The sequence below is a fragment of the Neodiprion virginianus genome, chromosome 4 (assembly GCF_021901495.1).
Source record: "Neodiprion virginianus isolate iyNeoVirg1 chromosome 4, iyNeoVirg1.1, whole genome shotgun sequence".
Classification (NCBI taxonomy): domain Eukaryota; kingdom Metazoa; phylum Arthropoda; class Insecta; order Hymenoptera; family Diprionidae; genus Neodiprion; species Neodiprion virginianus.
The window spans coordinates 29,072,488-29,092,521 of record NC_060880.1 but is presented as its reverse complement, the minus strand read 5'-3'; the positions used below and the strand labels follow the sequence as shown (position 1 = coordinate 29,092,521).

The 20,034-nt window shown below is 44.1% G+C and overlaps 1 protein-coding gene across 1 annotated transcript in view; it reads left to right on the top strand.

The window, feature by feature from the left end:
• The window catches only part of LOC124303377 (lysine-specific histone demethylase 1A), a 223,579-nt gene extending 204,030 nt beyond the window's left edge, over positions 1-19,549 (top strand). Inside the window, exons 12-15 of the mRNA XM_046760507.1 lie at positions 14,476-14,768; positions 14,855-15,067; positions 15,135-15,345; positions 17,783-19,549. Coding sequence (XP_046616463.1) covers positions 14,476-14,768; positions 14,855-15,067; positions 15,135-15,345; positions 17,783-17,970 — 905 coding nt within the window. The 3' untranslated portion in view covers positions 17,971-19,549. The remainder of the gene's footprint in view (positions 1-14,475; positions 14,769-14,854; positions 15,068-15,134; positions 15,346-17,782) is intronic.
• The last annotated feature ends 485 nt before the right edge of the window (positions 19,550-20,034 follow it).

Sequence of the window (20,034 nt, the reverse complement as noted above, 5' to 3'; positions counted from 1 at the left end):
TACAGAATTTCTTTCACACAAATCACAGTTCATACCGACAGTTGATACTTTTCCTAACACGCTCCCCTACCGACAACGAGGCAGATTTATAAATCTTCAGATATACATATGATTAGATAAATTTTTTCGAAAGCAGTTGAGAAAAAAAAAAGTCAAAATATCGTTGTAGGCGGTAACGCGGTCTACCTGATTTTAACGGGCAGATACCGAGTCTATTGGTATAATTAAGGTCGAGAGAGAGAGAGGGGGAGAGGGAGAGGGAGAGGGAGAGGAAGAGTTAATACGGTTAAGCTGGTTAGGGCTGAGATTATTAATAGAGGAGGCACAGTCAGAGAAAGAGAGAAATAAGAAGGAGAACTCGTATTTATCACCGATCGCTTCTATCATCGTTAAATGACCGTCCTTCGTAACGCTCGTAATTAACTATCGAGCATCTAAGGCCCAGTTATATTACGGTTCAGTTTGCGCATAGTTAATACGCGTCGACGCCTACGCATCTTTCACGTGCAAATCAACAGATAGGTATCAGTTTTTGGCACCTAAACTACCATCAGTCGAGGACATTGTAATTGCAATTGTCACAATCCCCTAAGAAATATTTTCTCCCTATACGGGTTAAAAGTTCAGAAAAATGTTGCCCAACACAGATTACCCTATCTCGGTGGAGAAAGTCAGTGTTAAGGTACTGTCGTGAAAGAATTTTAGTCCGGAAATTAGTCATACTCTGAAAGGTGTATCGGCTGCGAATCGAGAACACCTGCAAACACGTTATAATTCAGTAGTGAGGAGCTACCTCTGAATACCTTGCGAGCATCCCTGTTACAAAGGCGTCGCGACGCCTATCGATCGACGACCCTGAGTAATCCAATAAATGCCCCGTGGGTCGGACAGTTGGAATTCAATCAACGATGTTTGTTTCAAGAAGCGTCGCGACGACTAGCGTCTTATTGGGAGATAATACAACGCCACGGGGCTCTTTCTGCCTCTCTCTTTTCCCCCTCCGGCCCATCTAGCTACCGGCATCTTGAATTCCCCCGCAAGTTTGAAATTGTCCTGTCTCGGGCAAAAATTGGCTGCCAGGACAGCCAGCCCACCACCCAACTCCGCTCGGCCCCGAGTCTCTTCTCTTACCCTCGCCTCACTCGCTGTGCAAGGGGGAAATTGGATCCTCGGACCCACGCGCCCCTATATCGCCGTGTCGTTTCCCGTCGCACCTTATTGCATAACGATTGCTCCGACGCATTCGTCCCTTGCATTTCACTCTTTCCCTCGGCGAGGTTTTTCTTTGCATTACTTCTGCTCCGGCTGCTTCAAGAAGTTTAAAAAATATTCACATACCGGCAGAAAAATGTACGTAATTGTTATCAGACCGAGTGCTTGTACGAATTCTCGGGAGGGAGACTTAAAAAATTTGCTACATTTCGTGGGAATATTTTCTTTGTTTTCATACCGCTCCAGCTTCCAGGTAAACTCACGTGAAATATATTTTGCACAGCAATGGGGAATATGTAAAAAATTCTCGGTCCGACCGGCCGCTTTGTGTCGTATGTAAGCATATTCAAGAAGAAAATTTATATACATCTGACTCTTCGCGGCTGACAACAGCAGCCAGAGATACTTTGGCCGTGCGGCATGGCAGTATGGATTTTTTCCCAAATTTTGAAAGTGGACCTTCAATTTTCGAGGAAATCTCGGAGGTAACGGAAGGAGCAGGCCGTACTTTCCTTGCTTCGGCAAAAGATAAATGTTGATTAATTTAATGAAATTACTAAGAAAATCGCAGCAGCTCTCTGTCGAGTTTTCCACGAGAGAGAACTTCCTTTCTGAAAGACCCCCGAGGGTTTTCACTTCAGGATTTATGATAACACAAGATAATTTATTCCGGACCTCCGCGCCGCTCTAGCCTCTATAGTTATGCGTGTTGATACCCATCCTGGTAGTTCTGAGAACGATCGCACGACTCCTCCACGGAACCTTCGATGAGCCAGCAATTTTTCCATCCTGACAGCGTGTAAAAACTTTCGTTTTCTCAGCCGTGTATCTCTTTACCCTCAGACATTTGCAATTATGATAATAACAGACGCACCGACCTGAGTAAGCATTATAGAATCCACTTTCTGCGTTCAAATTTTTTTCACGTCACGAGCGTTCGTATTGCCAGCGTGTATTGGCTTCAAATTATTTCTCATCTGGATGTGTGTACAGGCTTCATCCTTGAAGTGCATAACGAATATGGCCCTTTTTTTTTATCTATTTTTTCAGAACGGTTCAGAGCCTAGAAGCGGTTCCGATACCGTGGCAGCATTTACACACCATTTACGTTTTTTGACAACGATATTTGCTGCATTTGTCAGTACGTTTTCCCAAGCGACTTCTCTGCTTTTTGCCCTGAACACGAAGGGGCAAAGTTGCAATTGTAGTTGCAAGGTAGACTCTTATCTAAGAATTTTTCGCCCGAAATCTACGCGTTTCTCCTTGTTGAATACACATTTCGTTGCTTAGTTAGAAATTATCCTTTGACGCCCCTAAGGAAATATTGGCTCACTTATTTTTGTTGCATGAAACGGAGCGTACTCGGTTATCGGGCTGTTGGAGTCGTGAAAAATTTTCAACGTGAGTTGTTTTCGGTACAGGAGGGAGCCGGGGGAGCGAGAAAGAATTACGCAAATTGGCCTTTCGTCCCAACGCTCTTTTTACGAGTACTTCTGACCGCCCTCTCTCACCCTTCCGCTCTTCTGGTCGTCCACCGTTTCTCCTTGCGCTTTGACTTTGCCACTTCCTCGTTATTCAACTCGGTGGCACGATAATTATTATTGTCTTAAGCACTCGGGTATGGGGTTCCATCGCAACGCCGGGCAATGTCTTTCTTCAACGTTAATTGGTTTTTGAGCGTCAGGAGTGTTTTACTTACTCTTTCTACCCTCCGGTCTATTCGCGCCCCGTCTTTCCTTCAATAATGAAACGCGTTCTTTTGAAAAATTCACAGCACGCGTCCACGCTCAAAGAAAACACTTATAGCCGCCGTTTTCTTTTCCGCGCCCCATTGCTCGGCTGCGATCTAGTTTCAAACGGAGAATTTTAATTTTAGCCCCTCGAGACACCGAGATACGGCGTGTCTTTACAGGTTATAATACAGGTGGTTGTTATTAGCAGAATTCAACTCGCTTTAAGGAGCCTGTATCTCTGACTTCCGAAGCCAGCGACTTTTCGTAGTGCGGGAGGTCGAGCAAGGGAGAACTGGAATCGAAATCAGATGTAAGGGTGGAACGGAAGGTTGCCTTTTCACGCACACCAAATGATCGTTTTTTCATCTTCGAGCATGACGGAGATGTTCTCAGCCGAAGTGCCAGCGGCGGCACGAATGAATAATAAGGAATGGGCCGATAAGGACCCTGTGTAATTGAGTATAAAATTGAATTCAGCGAGGGATGGCGATGTAAGTTGAGCGTGCAACGATTCGGAAGCTGGTGGCATCGCGCCGGGTGAAGTCAACGCCAACGGCATCGAGAGGAAAAGGCTTTGAGTGGAGGATGATGAAAGACGCTGCCATTTAATTAAGATAACTTTTGCGGTTATCATCTGTTCAATACGGCAGTCCCACCGCGTTGTCTGACAAACTTTGAACGTGCCTTGTCTCTCGATAAATTTAATTTCCTCACCTCTCTCTCGACTTTACCGTGAGATTTGTTGAATACAAGGAAAATCGCGGAACGACGTTCTTGCGGCGATGATTCGGAGAACTGCACAAAGGCCTCGAGACACAGGGAGTCAACAAAGCGAAAGAAACCAGCAAAGAGGAGCCATCTTCGATACCGCGGTATACCTTAGATGTTTTTTGACATGAATTACAGGCTGGCCGAATCGGCCGGAAATAACCAGTCGAAGGCAATTTTCAATCTTTCGGAAAAATCTAACCTGCCTCTTCGGAAATCGAGCTGGTATACGGACGGTGTTTGATACCTGTCTGCGTCTCTTCCGGTCCGCGATAAGCCCGGATCGAACTTGAGCCTGGCTGCGCCGAGCGAAGTCAGGCTAAGCTGAGCTAAGCTCCGTTCGCCTAACACTAGTCATTGAGTAGTGATTGCCCGTGGAGAATTGCCATCTCCGTTAACGAGGGCCGTTTAGTCCCGCCATTCCGCGAACGTCACCGCGCGCGCGTTGCCACGAGATTTTCAAGATGTATGCAAGGGGTGTCCGCACAGAGGCGTCTCGAGATAATTCACAGTGAATTTCTCGCCGAATGGCGCGCCTGGTCAGGTTAAGTCATAAAGTCACCCGATCGTGAATCCTGAATTTTTATCGTTTGAAGAACAGACGGACGTCTGTGACCCTCGTGTGTACGGATATGTACTTGTTGCGGAAAACGTGAACACCCGATAAACGAGGGATCGACTTCTAACGTGCCACACCCTACCGGGTGATAATAGACATCGGCTTATCTCCTGTTTGTATCTATTCAATGATCGGTTTGTATAAATCGCGCATGAATAATAAGTTTCAGAAACGAGATGAGATAAGGTGAGCTTCGATATTACTGGCGCGAGTTCACCGTTATATCACCGCAAGACAAATAGCTTGGTCTACGCACGTACAATGCTGTACTTACACTGAGTATACAGGCGTACGCGTTGTTTTGCATGGAAACGATTTTTGATTTTTTTTTAACAAGAATTAGTTAAAAAATACGTTTGCTGGGATCTTGCGTTAACCTACGCAAAGCTATAACCTTTCCCTACGTTCACGTCGTGGTTATACCCACATCGTTTCAGGATTAAACGAACCGGCTCGCCAGTCGTCTAGCTATAATTATTGTTACTTGTATAGGCCGTTATACACTGACAACTGCGCTCGATTGCTGTTGACTTTTACTTAAATCTGTGGAGAATTCAGCTCCGTGAAAATCGTACCCTTGATCGTCATCACCATCGTGTCGTGTATCAGCAGCCAAACGAACGCTGCTTGTACTTTGGATAGAACGTTTTTACGAGCCGGGCTATTATTTCTTTATTTAATTCGTTCCATGCAGCGGTCACGTGACTCTTAAATTACCACGCCACGCCCCGGGAGAAAGGAATATCGCTACCTGTTTGCCGGCTTCTGGTTGCTGCCCAAACCTTCGATATCTGCACCATCAGCGTGCAAAAATTTTGACGACATTTCTATAGCTTGGAGACCTCAGAGGTTCTTCGAGAAGGTTCAATTTTTTTTTTTCCCTCCAATAACAATAAAATGATTGAGTGGATGAATATTAATCATGCGACGAGAAGTGAAGAATGTAAGCCATTTTTGATATTACCATTTCCTGCAGATTTTAATATGAAATAAATATGCGAACGCACGTAGCTATCGAGATCGCTTTGAAACAACGCCCATTTTCGATTTAAATAAAAGCGAATCTCGGATAATAACCGAGGAAGTGAAATTTTGACGTTAATATTTTACGGCAGCAAATTTATTTTCTAGAACTCGAAAGCGTTGCGTTGCTTTTATATACGACTTTTCGAATACCAATTAGAACATAATTACACGACGCAGTTATAGGTGAAACGTTATTGTTCAATTTATCGCTACTGTAAATCATATCCCTTCGTTATTACCGTCGTCAAGTTTCTCTGATTCGTCAGCAGTTTCTTGAGTCTAAAAATACGTCAAAACACACTTGTCACTGATGCGTTCAACCGGTTTACACAACCGCTAGGAATTGTGCAAAACCGCAAAGTGACAACGTCAATTTTTTCACATACTATGCGGTGCGGTTGAAATCTATCGTCCTCTTTCTTTCTTGGATAGTAGGTATATCTACGTTCGCGATACCCACGGTTACGTTATAGATACACGAACGTGTGGTGGGCATAGTTTGAGATATACATCCGTTTCATGACAAGTTCGTATCATTTTATCTGCTGGTCAGCTTTAGGAGTAAATTTCTCTGTCGACTTAACGATGCCAGTTAGAAATCTAGATCAGCCTAAAATTTCGTGACAACTCACCTATCTCATTCGAACGTATACGATATACGTAACACAGCGTACAGTGAGAACCTCACATCCGTCTATACGTTGCCGCGTTGTCTGTTTTTAAATATACTCCCAACATACATACCTAATTGCTTTCAGGGATAGTGAGTGATAAAAAGTACCTAATAATATCCAATTTACTTGTCTCAGGCGATACGAAGTTAGGTACCCATTTATGCCTCTCATCGGTTTTTACACTTTCGGATGGTGTAACCTTTAGTGCAACCCGCTTCGAAACACGCAGACCTAATATCGTACCATTCGTCGATTCGTCTATTTTGAACAAGAGCAGTTTTAGCTGACGAGAAATGAACTGCGTCTTGATTAGGTGGCATTCAAAACTGGAACCAATTTCTTGTATCTGGTACGAAGCATCGGTAGCGCTGAAAAATTTACATCTCTCTCGTTTCCCGTGTAGCGAGGTTAAACGGAGACCAGAAAAAGTTGTGATTTGCACCGGCCGGAACCGGTACACTCTAATTTATCAAAATTGCACCGCAATATCGCTTGAGATGAGACGACCGCTCGATTCTTATACGGTTCGTATATCATTTCGTCGTGGATATACCTACGCACGTCGTCCATCGTTACGGGAACACCGCAGCTTTGCCGTCTAGCTCCAGAATAGGTTCGAGAAGTTGGATATGTCCTTGCGCATACGAAGTAAGCGAGTTCGATGTACCGAAGCGGGTGGTAAAGCGAGTGAAAGACGATAGGATGAGAAGATCGGTAGCAGCACAGATACTCTAGTCGGTGGGCATACAGTAATAATCCCGTTTGTAATTACGCCAGTTATATACGAGTGGGTTCTCGAAAGAATCCTTTAAGGACCAAACGGAGCAGAAGCTCGGACGTAGAAAGGGGCGAAGCTCGGGCGAAAAAAAGCCATGGCGTAAATTGAAAGAGGGCATGGCTGTCTTGTTGTGTTTAAAAAGGCAATTTGCGGGCCTGAGATACGGCCTATATATTATGAGAACAGCGCTGCGAGATAGCTCGGTTGATAGGGAGGCCTTTCGCCTTTGCCTTCGTGGCTGAGAGAGGATGAGTGGACGAGAGAGGATCTCTCCCTTCCATGCGAAGCGCCCTGGTCGCCACTGCAAATGCATTTCTTGTGTAGCCCACTGCTCGTTTGCAGAGGGACGATTTACTCGTTGAGTCGTATTCAAATATTCCCCGCCCTCTCGTGGATTCCCCTCGCACATTCGGACGTGTTTCGTGCCCATGGACCGTTCTTCGGCTCTCTTATTCTTCTCCCTCGGCAATGAACCACCCGCTGCAAGCCCCACCCCTGATCACCGAGATCTCAACGATTATTATAATTGCAATATCTACGCTCACACAGGCGTCCCGCTGCGCTTTGCAATTCCCTCTCCTCCTCCCCCTCGGCGACATACATACTCGCACGTCCGGCATTGTACAAGCCCCGAGTCAAAGGTCAGCCGTGTCAGAATCCACAGTTTTGGCAGGGATCGAACGCGCGTCGTAAATTAGTGGCGTAAATTTTCAGTTTGTCGTGGTATAACGTTAAAGTTCTTTGATTTACACAAGTTGCGAGAAGGGAAACTCGCGATCGAAGAGTTATGCATTTCGAGGGGCACACAGGACGACCGGTCCTCCAGCCGTTGCCTCAAACCTGCCTTCCACGCGCCGAAGATAAAGTCCGTGGTGACCAGAAGGACCTGCACAGGCCGCAGCTCATGGTTCCGATAGTCTCCTCAACACCACAATGGCGTCATTCTGCCCGCCACGTGTGCGTTAACCACGAAAGGACGGACATGTTTAGGACGATTATTTATACGGCGTAATAAATAGCCGTAAAACCCATAAGAATTCCGTATGGAGGTCTGCCGCGGCCCCGTCAGGTTCACCCCTAACATCACGGATGCATCGGCATGCCATCGAGAGACTGTACACGACGCGGCACCCCATATAACTTTATGGGCCCAACCCAGCCTCGGAGCGTACATGTGTATCTAGGTATCTTCCTCCATCCTTGACATTCTATGACTCGATCGACCGTATACTTGGGTATGTATGAGCTCACGGGCGTCTTTGGCAACAGCATAAATTTTGTCATACCTCGTCTTTTATAATACGTATATCTTAAGCGATTCTATTCGCAACTGAACGACGATGTAAAAGAAAATTGGCACACGGTACAAAGTCGAGCTGTATTTTGTCCGTACGTTCGGATTATTCACCCTTCCAGATAATTGGAAATTGTATAAGAAGGTGGGCTCTCGGTTGGTCGGTAGGCAGGTAATCGATAGCCGGCAGGAGGGGTGGCCCAACTTATCTCGAGCGTTTCGAATATTGCGTGTCTTTTGTTCTTTTAATCCGAGATAACACCGCCGAGAGGCTTATCTTACGATATTTTTCAACCTTTCGTCGGAGGGCCAGCCGTGCACGTTCACCGCCGATTCACCGTGCAAGTGTAAACTGCTCGGAGGGATCGTTAGGACGTGCTCAAGCAATCAAAAAATAACATCTTTCAGTATGAAACGTTAAAGCGGCCCGAGCTCGTATTCCTCGGCAACATTCTTCCTTGCTTTCCCGCACCGCTGTAAGGACTCGGCTCAACTACATACTTCTCACCCTGATACTATATTTCGATTTCCGCTCAATGATGTTTGCCTTAGTATAGTTTAAAAGTGTAATAACCATAAAAGCAGGGATGGGCGTGTCGGACAGGCCGCGTCTACAAAGGTATATTCTCGGCTCCGAGTGTGTATATACCAACAGCCATTCTTTCGGCTTGCTGCATCCTGACTCGCTGCACACTCTCCACTAAATCGTCTTATACACGCATACCTGTCGTGAAAAACTTACCGAGATTTACTGACCGGCGTGTTCGAATACTTTTCTCAGGGATCGACACAAAAGTAGTATAAAACTTGAACGGGTTAACGGTCCAGCTTACAACGAGCAGCTTGAAAAAGATTAGACCGGGGGTTTGGTTTGGCATCAGATAATACCGCGTGGATAAAAAATCGCATTAATTACGACGGTCTTTAATGAAAATTTTCGCCTCGATATCAATTCCTTATATATTGCGGCGAGTGGTCCGGAAACGTGTTACCTACCACGAGAATAACCGACCGGTAGACGGATAATTCTGAATTCAGCTGAAAAATAAGCAAAAGGCTTCAAAGACGTGAGGAAGCAGGTATACAGTTATACCCGAATGAGAATCTTCTCTACCTTGTTCCCTGTCTGTTATTTTCGCCGCGATTACAGTAAATAATGCGGTTTATGTGCGCGAATGTTCTTCGGCGCGGTTAATTTGTCGATAAGATAAGGTGATTTCAAATCGAGTCTCGTTCATCGTACGCGCCGCATCGATACGCCCAGAGATTCCTATAAACGATGTTCGTTAGGCACTGTTCAGGTTATAAAAGATACAAACTTTGGATTTAATTAACGCGAAAACGATTCGGTGCCCGACACGCTATCTTTTATTGGCTTTGCTTATTCGACTTTGGAAGCCTTGCCAAATATCCCAGTCTTCAGCCAAAACGCTACACTTTTTTACGTTCCGTACTGCCTCGCATTCTGCTTTCTGGCCGTTCGGTCCGAACTTGGAATTGCAGTGTCGTGATTCCCCCCCCAAGGTTTGGGACTAACTTTTCGCTTAGCATGGTTCTCGTATAAAAGGGAGCTAATCGGTATTGAATTACGAAGCTAACTGTGAAACATCACGACTCCGAAGGGTTTGAGATAAAACGTTCCTCTCGCGCAAAGATGAGCATTCTACAAAGCCGTTACGGAAATTGCGTCGTCCACCAACCACCGCCAACCTTTATAAGCTCAGAATGAAACTGACTATTCGCTTAACCGTTCAACATAATGGGGCCCGCAGGCACTTTCGTAAGAAACGGGAGGAGATGACTTGACCCGAGGTGACGACATACGTGCGCACCGGCGAATGCAGCACCTTCTCCTCATTTCGATCCTAGCAAACTGAACGCCTCTCCTGGTTCATGATATACTCGTAAATGTCGTGATACCGTTGAACGAATAGACCAGCGTTGATAATCGTCTATGGGAGCTTACAGGTATACGCAGTGAACAGACGAGTCGACGACGGCCGAAATTTGAAAGCTTTCAATTTGTTCGTCTATAAGTCTTGTTCTATTGGAAGCTTACGATTAGGCGGCTTTAAGGCTCACGGCTGACGATCGCAGAAGACTAACCGACTACTCGGACTGCTGGTAAAAACAAAAGTTCGTCGAACCCGTTAAGAATTCTGCCACTTGGATGTTTTAGTATTTGACTGTTCCCTTACGCGGTGCCCGAGTTCGACTCCCGTCGAGCGACAGAACGCCATAAGCAACCAATTTAAATGTAAATTGAAAACCACCGCGGCATACAAATTGTTCGACTCGGCATCGAAATATACTGCGAGCGAAGATCAAACACAGCAAACGGAGGGTGGCGAGGCCGGAACAGTCCCTGCTTCTTATCGGTGCCTTGTTCACGGACAATAAATGTGATTGAGCAACAGATACACACGAGAGATCTGCAGAACCTCCAGCTGAGTTTCGCATCATTGGATTGTGACTAATTGCAACGCTGATAAAGAGTAACTTGATCGATAATCACAATTTTCGGGAGGTGGATATTCTTACTATCATCTTTGTTCGTACGCTCTTATATCTCAATGACAAGCCGTACGAACCTTGTGCTTTATACCTACGTAACAAAAATCGTCCGGAGTTCACGATATTTCTGTATACCTAAATTGGTAGTTGATAAAAGTAAAATCATTCGTTGATTCGCAGAATAATGTGGTTGGAAACCATGTGGTTATACCCATGATGCACGTTCCGAGGTAGATACTTCGACACTCGGTTAACCCTTTTTCCCCGCGATAAACCTTTGCAGGTCTTTTCTCTCATTTTTTTTTTTTTTTCTTTCAACCCTACAGAAGTACTCGGACGGTTTGCATCGAACGGACCGCAAATACGGTTACTGATTGCCGCGGACGTTAATTGCAGACCATTCTATAATTTAATGGAAAGCAATAAATCAGGCATCTAATTGATAATTACTGAAAATCACGCCAAATCATACCACACGGTAGCCACTGTGAGGTTTAAAACGTCCGCAAAAGAGCTTTGGCAATAAACGCCAGCCTACCGAAAGGGTTGATTATTCCTGTAACCATTATGTCTGATAACCAAAATGGCTGTCGTGACGGACGAGGGGATCCGGATAGCCAGGACTTACAGGCCTTGCTAACGGCGTGACCAACAAGACCGACTGTACCCACCGTGCTAATTTAAATTACGACTATAGCAACGCTCGACGGATTATACGCATAAATTTGAATTAACGAAATGGGATTTGACATGGAATATCCGTCGGTACGGCTTCGTAATAGCCATCAACGTAATTAATACCAGAGCAGAGACACGTGTGTATCATGATTAGAGCGCTTACTATGCGTTTGTATGTAATTACGATAATACTGACTTCCTAGTTCAGATTTACGTTTTGTAATTGTAACTGAAAAGGCTTAATATTGCATCTTGATGCCGCTTGAACTGGTCAGCTGTTATTTTTATTCAACTTCATCTTAGGCAGCTCTTTTTACCATGACGCTTTAGCCTTACACAATAACTCACATGGCTAGAAGATTGCAAATTCAAAACCAATCAGCGCATACGTTATCATTAATCTCCGTTCTACCTTAGATTAACTTACTTAAAGTGCTTTTCTTAAACTCTTCTTTGCTTCGACCTAATTTTAGGCAAATAGTCATAACTAGCATCGAACTATACACAATCGTGGCAGGAAATTTGAAAGAAATTTTTTTTTCAACATTTTTGATTACGAAAAATGTTTCCAAAGTACGACCCTGGTTTCGAACTGCGTCACACCTGCATGTGTACCTATTTTTAGACAACTTGACTGTTACTTACAACACATATAAACCCAGTTTCGCACACGTAAAACGTATGTTCTTATATGGACCGAATGCCGAACACACCCACCTTATCTCGAGTCGCTGAATCAGGCATATGCGTACAGCACCTGTTGGCAGCCGGTCTTTCTAAGTTGTATCGATTGACATTTGCTTAAATTCGCTCGTAGGTACGCGAGCATACATTTACTCTTATAATATTGTATTGATAAATGTAATTTTCAAGAAGCAAGACTAGTGCAGGTATTACATGGTGCATCGTAGGGCGGATAGATTATCGGCTTATTCAAAGAAAAAACCTGTTCGATACCTACTTCACTTCTATCCTCGAGGGCAGATCTGAAAAAAAAAACTAACCAAGCAGGAGACGTTAATGTATCCACTTCGGTTTGAAGAGGTTAAAATAAAGCCAACTTCATTGTAACAATCACTCTTCACTCTCCACCCATTTTTTCAAATGATGAACTTTCATCATGGCGCAGCGGTGGATAAAAACTACTCGGATACAAGTTACACGAATTGTCACATTGGTCTGAAGTTTGCCAAGGATTGCGCTAGTATCGCACTTTACCTCGTCGTAAGCACGTTGAACGCAAAATTCCAGTGTAACGTTACGTACAGTCCGTTTCAAACCTCGTTCTAAATCAGTTGTCAGGAGCTTCCGAGCCGCGCAGACACCCGCCGGATTTTTTCTTGACTGAGCTTGGATAACGATCTAAAGTATCCGAGGGGCAATCGAGCAGTAAAGAAAGAGTCTCGAATGTCTCCGAATGGTCGGGTGCGACTACTGCCGGCTTTTCGAGCCTTTGGACCTTTGGGCATCCGAGTCCCCTGGATCTCTAATGGCTTCGTATTCCAGTCTAATAATCGTTTATTATTTAAATGGAATGGACGTGTGGTGTGTGAACAGTACATCAATCACGGCACGTCCATCAGCGTAGATCTGATACGGAGGAGTCATTGGTAGAGTCGTTGCGGTACTCCGAACCGGACTCTGCCTCGAGTATATAACCTGGCATCAACGGACGCTCCGGACTCCCAGTGATTGCAAGTCTGACCGGTTGACTCGTCGGACAACCTTCCGTCGACTCAAGATGGTATGAACTTCACCTTCACACTGACCACTTTGTTTTCGCTTCAGACCACCGATAGAATAATACGGTGTATCCTGGCCGTACTGCTGTAGGTGTATTAGCGGCAACTTTAATTGCTGATATAGCGCAACGTACAAGCGATTCCTTGGCAAAACTTTTACCAACTTTGCATTAAAAACTTATCGAATGCTGTGCCGAAGCATATTGCGATAAATCGTGAGGGCTGCATCGAAATATGTTGGTTCCGTCTTGCAAGCAATGCACTCATCACTCTTCCGTCTCACAATGAGCGTCGGAGAACTTTTGGTGAAAACAATTTCGTGAAGCAGTAACGTTTGCGTTATTCATAAAGGTTTGCTGGACTGATTCTTCGTTTTTAGTTGAAATTACGGTCAGTCAGTTTGATTAACTGTTGCATAATTCCATCCTCAGGGATGATACGTCTGAAGAAAGTGATTCTCGTTAAAGTACCGCCTGAGTACAGCGGCACAATCTCTGCTCGATTTGTTGGACGTTTAATTGCCGTCATTATAACCGCGGTACGGAGTGTCAATATGATTTTAAGGTAAATATTGCTTGGCGCATTTGTTGAACAATTTTTGCTGCACTTTTTCGTTCCAATCGTAGACAATTTGTTTGTTCTCTTGATAGAAAATCAGTAAAGAATGCCGCAGGCGTAAAAAGGTCTTTCTTTTTTTCTCTCTAAACTCTCGAAACTCTATCGAGACGAGCTAACCTACACCCTCTCGCCTGGCTTGTAACTCTCTTCACTTCTCTCTATCATCCCGCTGCCGAACCTGCACCCACTACTCGCATATGCTAAAGCTAAAAAAAAAAAAAAAGACCATGGGGTGAAAGAACTGCTTCCTGCATCTTCGAGAGGCACGGAATTTATGTAAGCGTTCGAACGTGTAAAATTGTTTTATGTCCGAGTCATAAAAAGAATCGGTATTTCACATTGAGGAATATCCTCACGTGGAAGTAATGATTCATAGGCAATTGTAATTCAAATATTCGAAATACGCTAGCACGGTAAATCTTCTGGTTTCAAGTCGAAGGATCCTGTGGGCGGCTGCTCATGCGGCACCATGGCAATCTCACTCACGTTGGTGCTGCATATCCCATACAACTGCACAGTGACGTGCGCATCGCTTCGAATTTCGCCTTTGGGGCAAACTTTTGCAGGTTATTGAGTGATGCTGCCAACGTTAACTTATGCCTCCCTTCAAACACATAAGAATATTTACCGCCTACGTCTTCTACTGCCCTCCTGATTATACCTCTGAAGATATTCCCATACTTCGGCCGTTGTTCCGATAAATACAGAAAAATCTGAAGTCGACCGGTGAATTTAAAATCAACAATCTTCTTCGCTCTGCCTACGCCATAATTTTCCTCCCCTTTAACATAACACAAAAACCAACTTGTTCTGTTTCAGTTCGCAATGGTTATTCTTGCGTCCCAGTGGCCTTGTCAGAGGGACTTGACATTCGGCTAAACACTGCAGTAAGAGCCGTTCGTTACGGTCCAAATGGTGTCGAGGTCTGGGCCGCGCCCTCGAGGAGTCCGCACACAGCGCACACGGTCCACAAGGCTGACGCAGTCCTGGTTACGCTTCCTCTGGGAGTCCTGAAAGCCTCGGCCCAACCTTCGGCGGTCGCGTTTAACCCCCCCCTTCCCGACTGGAAGTCACAGGCGATCCAGCGTCTCGGTTTCGGCAACCTCAACAAGGTTAGGACTCGGAGCATCGTGATCAATGTGAACAACAGGCCTTTGCTGGGCGGAAAAACGGACAACAATCCGGGATTTGCTTTCAGGTGGTGCTCTGCTTCGAACGTATCTTCTGGGACCCTACCGCAAACCTCTTCGGTCACGTCGGAAGCACGACGGCGTCCCGAGGAGAGCTCTTCCTCTTTTGGAACCTGTACAAAGCTCCGGTTCTGTTAGCCCTCGTTGCCGGCGAGGCAGCTTGCGTGATGGAGAACGTTAGCGACGACGTTATCGTGGGTCGATGCATCGCCGTCCTCAAGGTAGACTGACCGACGAAGAGGCCGGGAATTTCACGGTAATGATTTTTAATTCTCATTCCTTCGACAGGGTATATTCGGAAACCAAGTTGTGCCTCAGCCACGCGAAAGCGTTGTTACCAGATGGAGGGCCGACCCTTGGGCACGAGGTTCCTACAGCTTTGTTGCTGTCGGTAGCTCCGGAAGTGACTACGACCTTCTCGCGGCACCCGTCACTCCTCCAGCTCCTCCGAATCATCCACCTGGGGCCCCACCTCTTCAGCCACGTTTATTTTTCGCAGGTATAACAGTAGTGACGTCGTTTTATTTTCTTTTTTTTTCTTTTGTTTTTCACAAGCCAGGAAACGTGAATCTTACGCGTTTGGTTTTGCTGGTGTAGAATCATTGTTCTCGAATTTCCGCGAGCTGAAAACTAGTACGTATAAGTTTCATCAGTGAGATGCACTCGAAGATACTGAGATCGTATAAAATTCAAAACGCTGAATTAAACTGTTACGTTATTTCCATCCGATAGATCGCCGAAGTTCGTATTGTATCTCCGGGCCAACGTCAACGATACTTATTATGCCGTTTTAACGGAACACGAGCCAGTTAGGAATTTTTTCTGACAAATCGTGAAGAACGTTTAAATTCAGAACGCTCGAAAGCATAAATGTTTTTAAAGGTCGGAAAAAGCGAATCATGAAAAACTTGACAGGTATACGTTATATACCAACTACCGCCGCGCCGTCCTGGATGGAAATTTGAATATTTTACGTATGAGGTAACATTCACGAGCGATTACCCACCTGCATAATTCGCCTTTTGAATTTTATCATTTCGAAGGAAGAAAGATCAACCTTTCATCCGCCTGTCTTCCTTCCTGCCCGTCTCACAATCAGTCGGCCATTCATTTATTCGATCCTCCAGCGAACCGTTTCCCGACTTTCTCGCAAACTTTGAACGAATCGATCTCCCCAGAATTTCTTTGTGATTTCACCTTCTTCATTCCGGCGAAACTGCTGGGATTCAGACTTTGTAATCTAAAAACGAGCAAATGTTTTTCATCGAATCGTCAGATTTCAGTTAGAATCGTTTTAAAAATCGACGCTACTCATCAAACATCAGAAACTCGATAACGTTATCACTATTTTCACGCAACAAGCACCGATTATATTAAATGTGTTCATACAGGCATCGATGCAACACTAGGAGATGTTTGATAATCTTCTTGCAAAAAACATGTTTCCTTATCCCTACATTTTCGAAGACATTGTACTCTCCGAAATTCATGCTATGGGCCTACAGGCAATCCATAAAACTTGTACAATCTGCCTTCGACAACTATACAGTTTCCGTGGATCCCGAAATATATTCAAGAACGTCGCAGCAGCCTCCCTTGCAACGATGAAACCTTTTAATTAAATTCACACCAGTGGTGAAGCTGTCGTTTTGACAATGAGTTTCCGTGTTTGCCTCATGATTTCCCGGTAATTAATAAATAGTAATTACTTGGAATAATGCAACGTCGAAGACAAAGTCAACGTTCATTTACGTAAGTGCGGTTCTAAATGAAAATGAAATTGCTTTTAACTTGTTATACAACCGCTGCGACGAGGCCAACTTTCAGAAATCGGCACAACCCCAAAAGAGACGCATACTCCACGAATACAACGCACGCTGCTCCTATTTTTTGCCTTTGGTAAAAAAAAAATATTCGGGATTCTGATCTGCGTCTCATTTTCTCTCTCTTTTTTCCTCCCGCTTGTTTGAAAAATTTATATCGCTTACAACGAGTTTTCAGGTGTTGCCCACAATTGGAATTCCAAAGAAATACTTGGAAATGAAATTATTTTTAAACCTGGAAGTCCGTTTCGCCTGCATATCGTTTTCCCAAACTTACTTCGGCGTTCTGAATATGCTAATAGCTTCGCCGCAAATTAAGACGGGCGTACTCTCATCCCTCCCCGCAATATCCCTCCGTTTCTCGTTTTATCTTTCTCTCGTTTCGTTCCTCGGTAATTCGTAAATCTTTTTAAGAGGTGACATTAATTATTCTCTTGAAAAATGAATCATCATCATCAGATCCACGCGTGAACCTACGATTGATCGGTGGGGTTTTAATTATCCTAACAAACGACGATGGATATCTTCGGTAATTCTACAGCGTGTATTTTAATCAGAATAATCACGAAACTGACTTACGAGCGTAAGATAATCGGCGCGGATCTTTGCCCGCTTTAATCCTACACCGCGGTCTAATCTCGCCCTGGAGCTTCCTCAATTATTTCGCCTTTCTCTCTTTCGTGGCATGCCGTATCTACTAACGAACGTGCCGCCGACCGGTAACGAGAGACCGGCCGAAATCTATCGAAAGTTGGATAATGCAGGTTTAGTGCAGTGGCAACGTAGGAGGAGAGCCGGCTGCGTTAAGTGAGCACCAATTAGGCGGTATATTACGTCATATATTTAAGCCAGGGACACGCGTGACATTAACGTTTGAACGGTCGGTTGTAAATAACGATCAACCCGAAGGAATACACGAGTGTGTCTTGCACGTGACCCGCGTTCCTCGTTCTTCATAACACGCAAAAACGCGTCGGGAAGGTGGGATAATTTGTTTCCAGGGCGGAGCACGGTTTCATTTTTATCGTCCCACCGTGAAAACTCCGGGATATTCGACAACGATCGTGAAATCACCCCGTTCGCTTCTCCCTCAATCCCTTCCTCCGGTTTCAGGGGAACACACAATTCGCAACTATCCGGCAACGGTGCACGGTGCATTTCTCAGCGGACTAAGGGAGGGTGGACGAATCGCTGACCAGCTCACCGGATGTCCTTACGCCCCCCTGACGCAGCCGTCGCCTGTCGTTTCCACGGCCGGAATCGTTACGACATCATCCGCAGCCCCGGGCGGAACGCCGTAGCGCCAGACACCCAGAAGCGTCTTATCGCCAACGGACTCGCGATCTCCGGTCGTTTTTGCCGGTTGAGATCCGAGGTGGATTCCCGTCTGATGTTCTTATTGCCATTTTTGGAGGAAACGTCGTTAGGATGTGTCTGGTAATAAAAATACACGGAAAAACTTGGACGAATGTCCGTCCTACGCAGACTTTAATCGACTTTACCTGCCTCCGGATAAGAGTCCTGTATTTTTTGCATGCTTGTGAATGTGCCGTTTTTGAGATTGCGGTTGAAGAACGGCGGGCGTATTTTACCCACGAGATTATGCTTATAGCGTTATTACTAGTATTTCTTTTACCACGTGACTGCCTTAGCGTTTAGATATTATTTGATGCTGTACCAGATTCAATGGTATATCTCTATTATACTCGGTGGTATGGATGTCGATTGACCCCGTGTCTTAATTACCTTCGTTTACGTATTGAAATTTCATTTCACTATAGGAACAACTCACAAAGTTTTACAATAGATAGTTGTAGCATTACGTGTTATTTTTATGTAGCGATATTTGCCCGTACCTTTCATGCTGCAAAACATTTGTCTGACGGACAGAACTTTAATTCATATAATTGATCCGATTAGACGAACCCAAAAAACTCGAGCAAAAGCAAATAATAAGTTAAACTCTGTCATGTATTCTTCTTATTTTTCGTTATTAAACGAAAATAGCGCGATCCGATCGCTGATGTTATTTCTGTTTACGATTCGTTATCAAAATCAATGTCAATATTACCTCAATCTCTGTATAAAAGTCCTTTTGTCCGCAGGGATCAGCAAACCCGTGTCAGATGTTATTAAAAATTAATTGCTTCTAATTATTATTATACCTCAACGCATCGTACTTATTCCATTATCCTTTATTATTCGTCGAGAAATAGCGTTAACGTTTCATTGCTGGTCCATTTATAAATACGCGATATTGCAGGACACTTTCGATGCGCGTGCGTTGTGACGTTTGCAATGATTGACATAACACATTGTAATACAGCGAGTAACTAATCGACTGATTATAAGTCAATCATGCAAATCGACCACATTCTGTAAGTGCAATGAATGTGTTAATCATTTATGACTACTGTAATGAATGGAGTAAATAAACAGTGAACACATTCCGCTAATAATCCTTTCTAAAGTTCTTAATTTTTTTTGATCTACACAAATTAAACTTTTAATCGCCAATTTATAATATAAAATGCATTTGTATTTTCCGTAGAGAAATTCAGTGCCAGTTCGTTTCCACAGATTTCAATGTTACTTTTCAGGTTTCATATATCGCTGGTGCATGTCATCGAATGAAAAATAACGAATGAAATAATGTTGAATATTTATCATATTTTTTTACCGTGCAAGTGTTCGAGTTTCGAAACCACTGGTTGTAACACACAATGTTACAGGAATGAATTCTTTACATCCGACTCCCGAATTTTTTTAACAAGAAAAACAGCAATGTAAATATGTAATGATTCCTGGGAACACTTTTCTTTGCTGACATTTCGTTCTTTACACACTAAAAATTACATGAAGGAAAAATAATTTTATAGCTTTCCCTCCGTTTTTGTAAGCAAATTCAATTTAAATGGTATAAAACTGTATTCTACGGAACATAAAACGTACATCTATTACATTAATGCACGAATGAAAATTTATTTCCCTCAAGTACGTATCCCCTTTTGTAGATTTTTGAAGAACGAGTAACTGGCGGTGGTAAAAAATTGTGCGGCGTTTACTTGTACGATTAAATTTGTCACAATTTTCCCAATAGAACAACAAAACAATCGGACGTCCAATCAGATTGAAAAAATTAAGCGCAATCTAATCTAATACGGAGATAGCGGTCAGGGTTTGGTAGTAACTCTTAATTTCAGCTGTTTGCCAGGAAAGGGGCTATTTACAGTTTGTCTTGGTTACGGTAGATACAACCGCAGTCCATCAAACTGTCGTCTTCGTTACTTCTCCTTGAATGAGATGGGTAGTGGTTATCTATTCGTTCCTGTGTTTTCTTCCACTTTCCTTTCTCAGACTCTCCT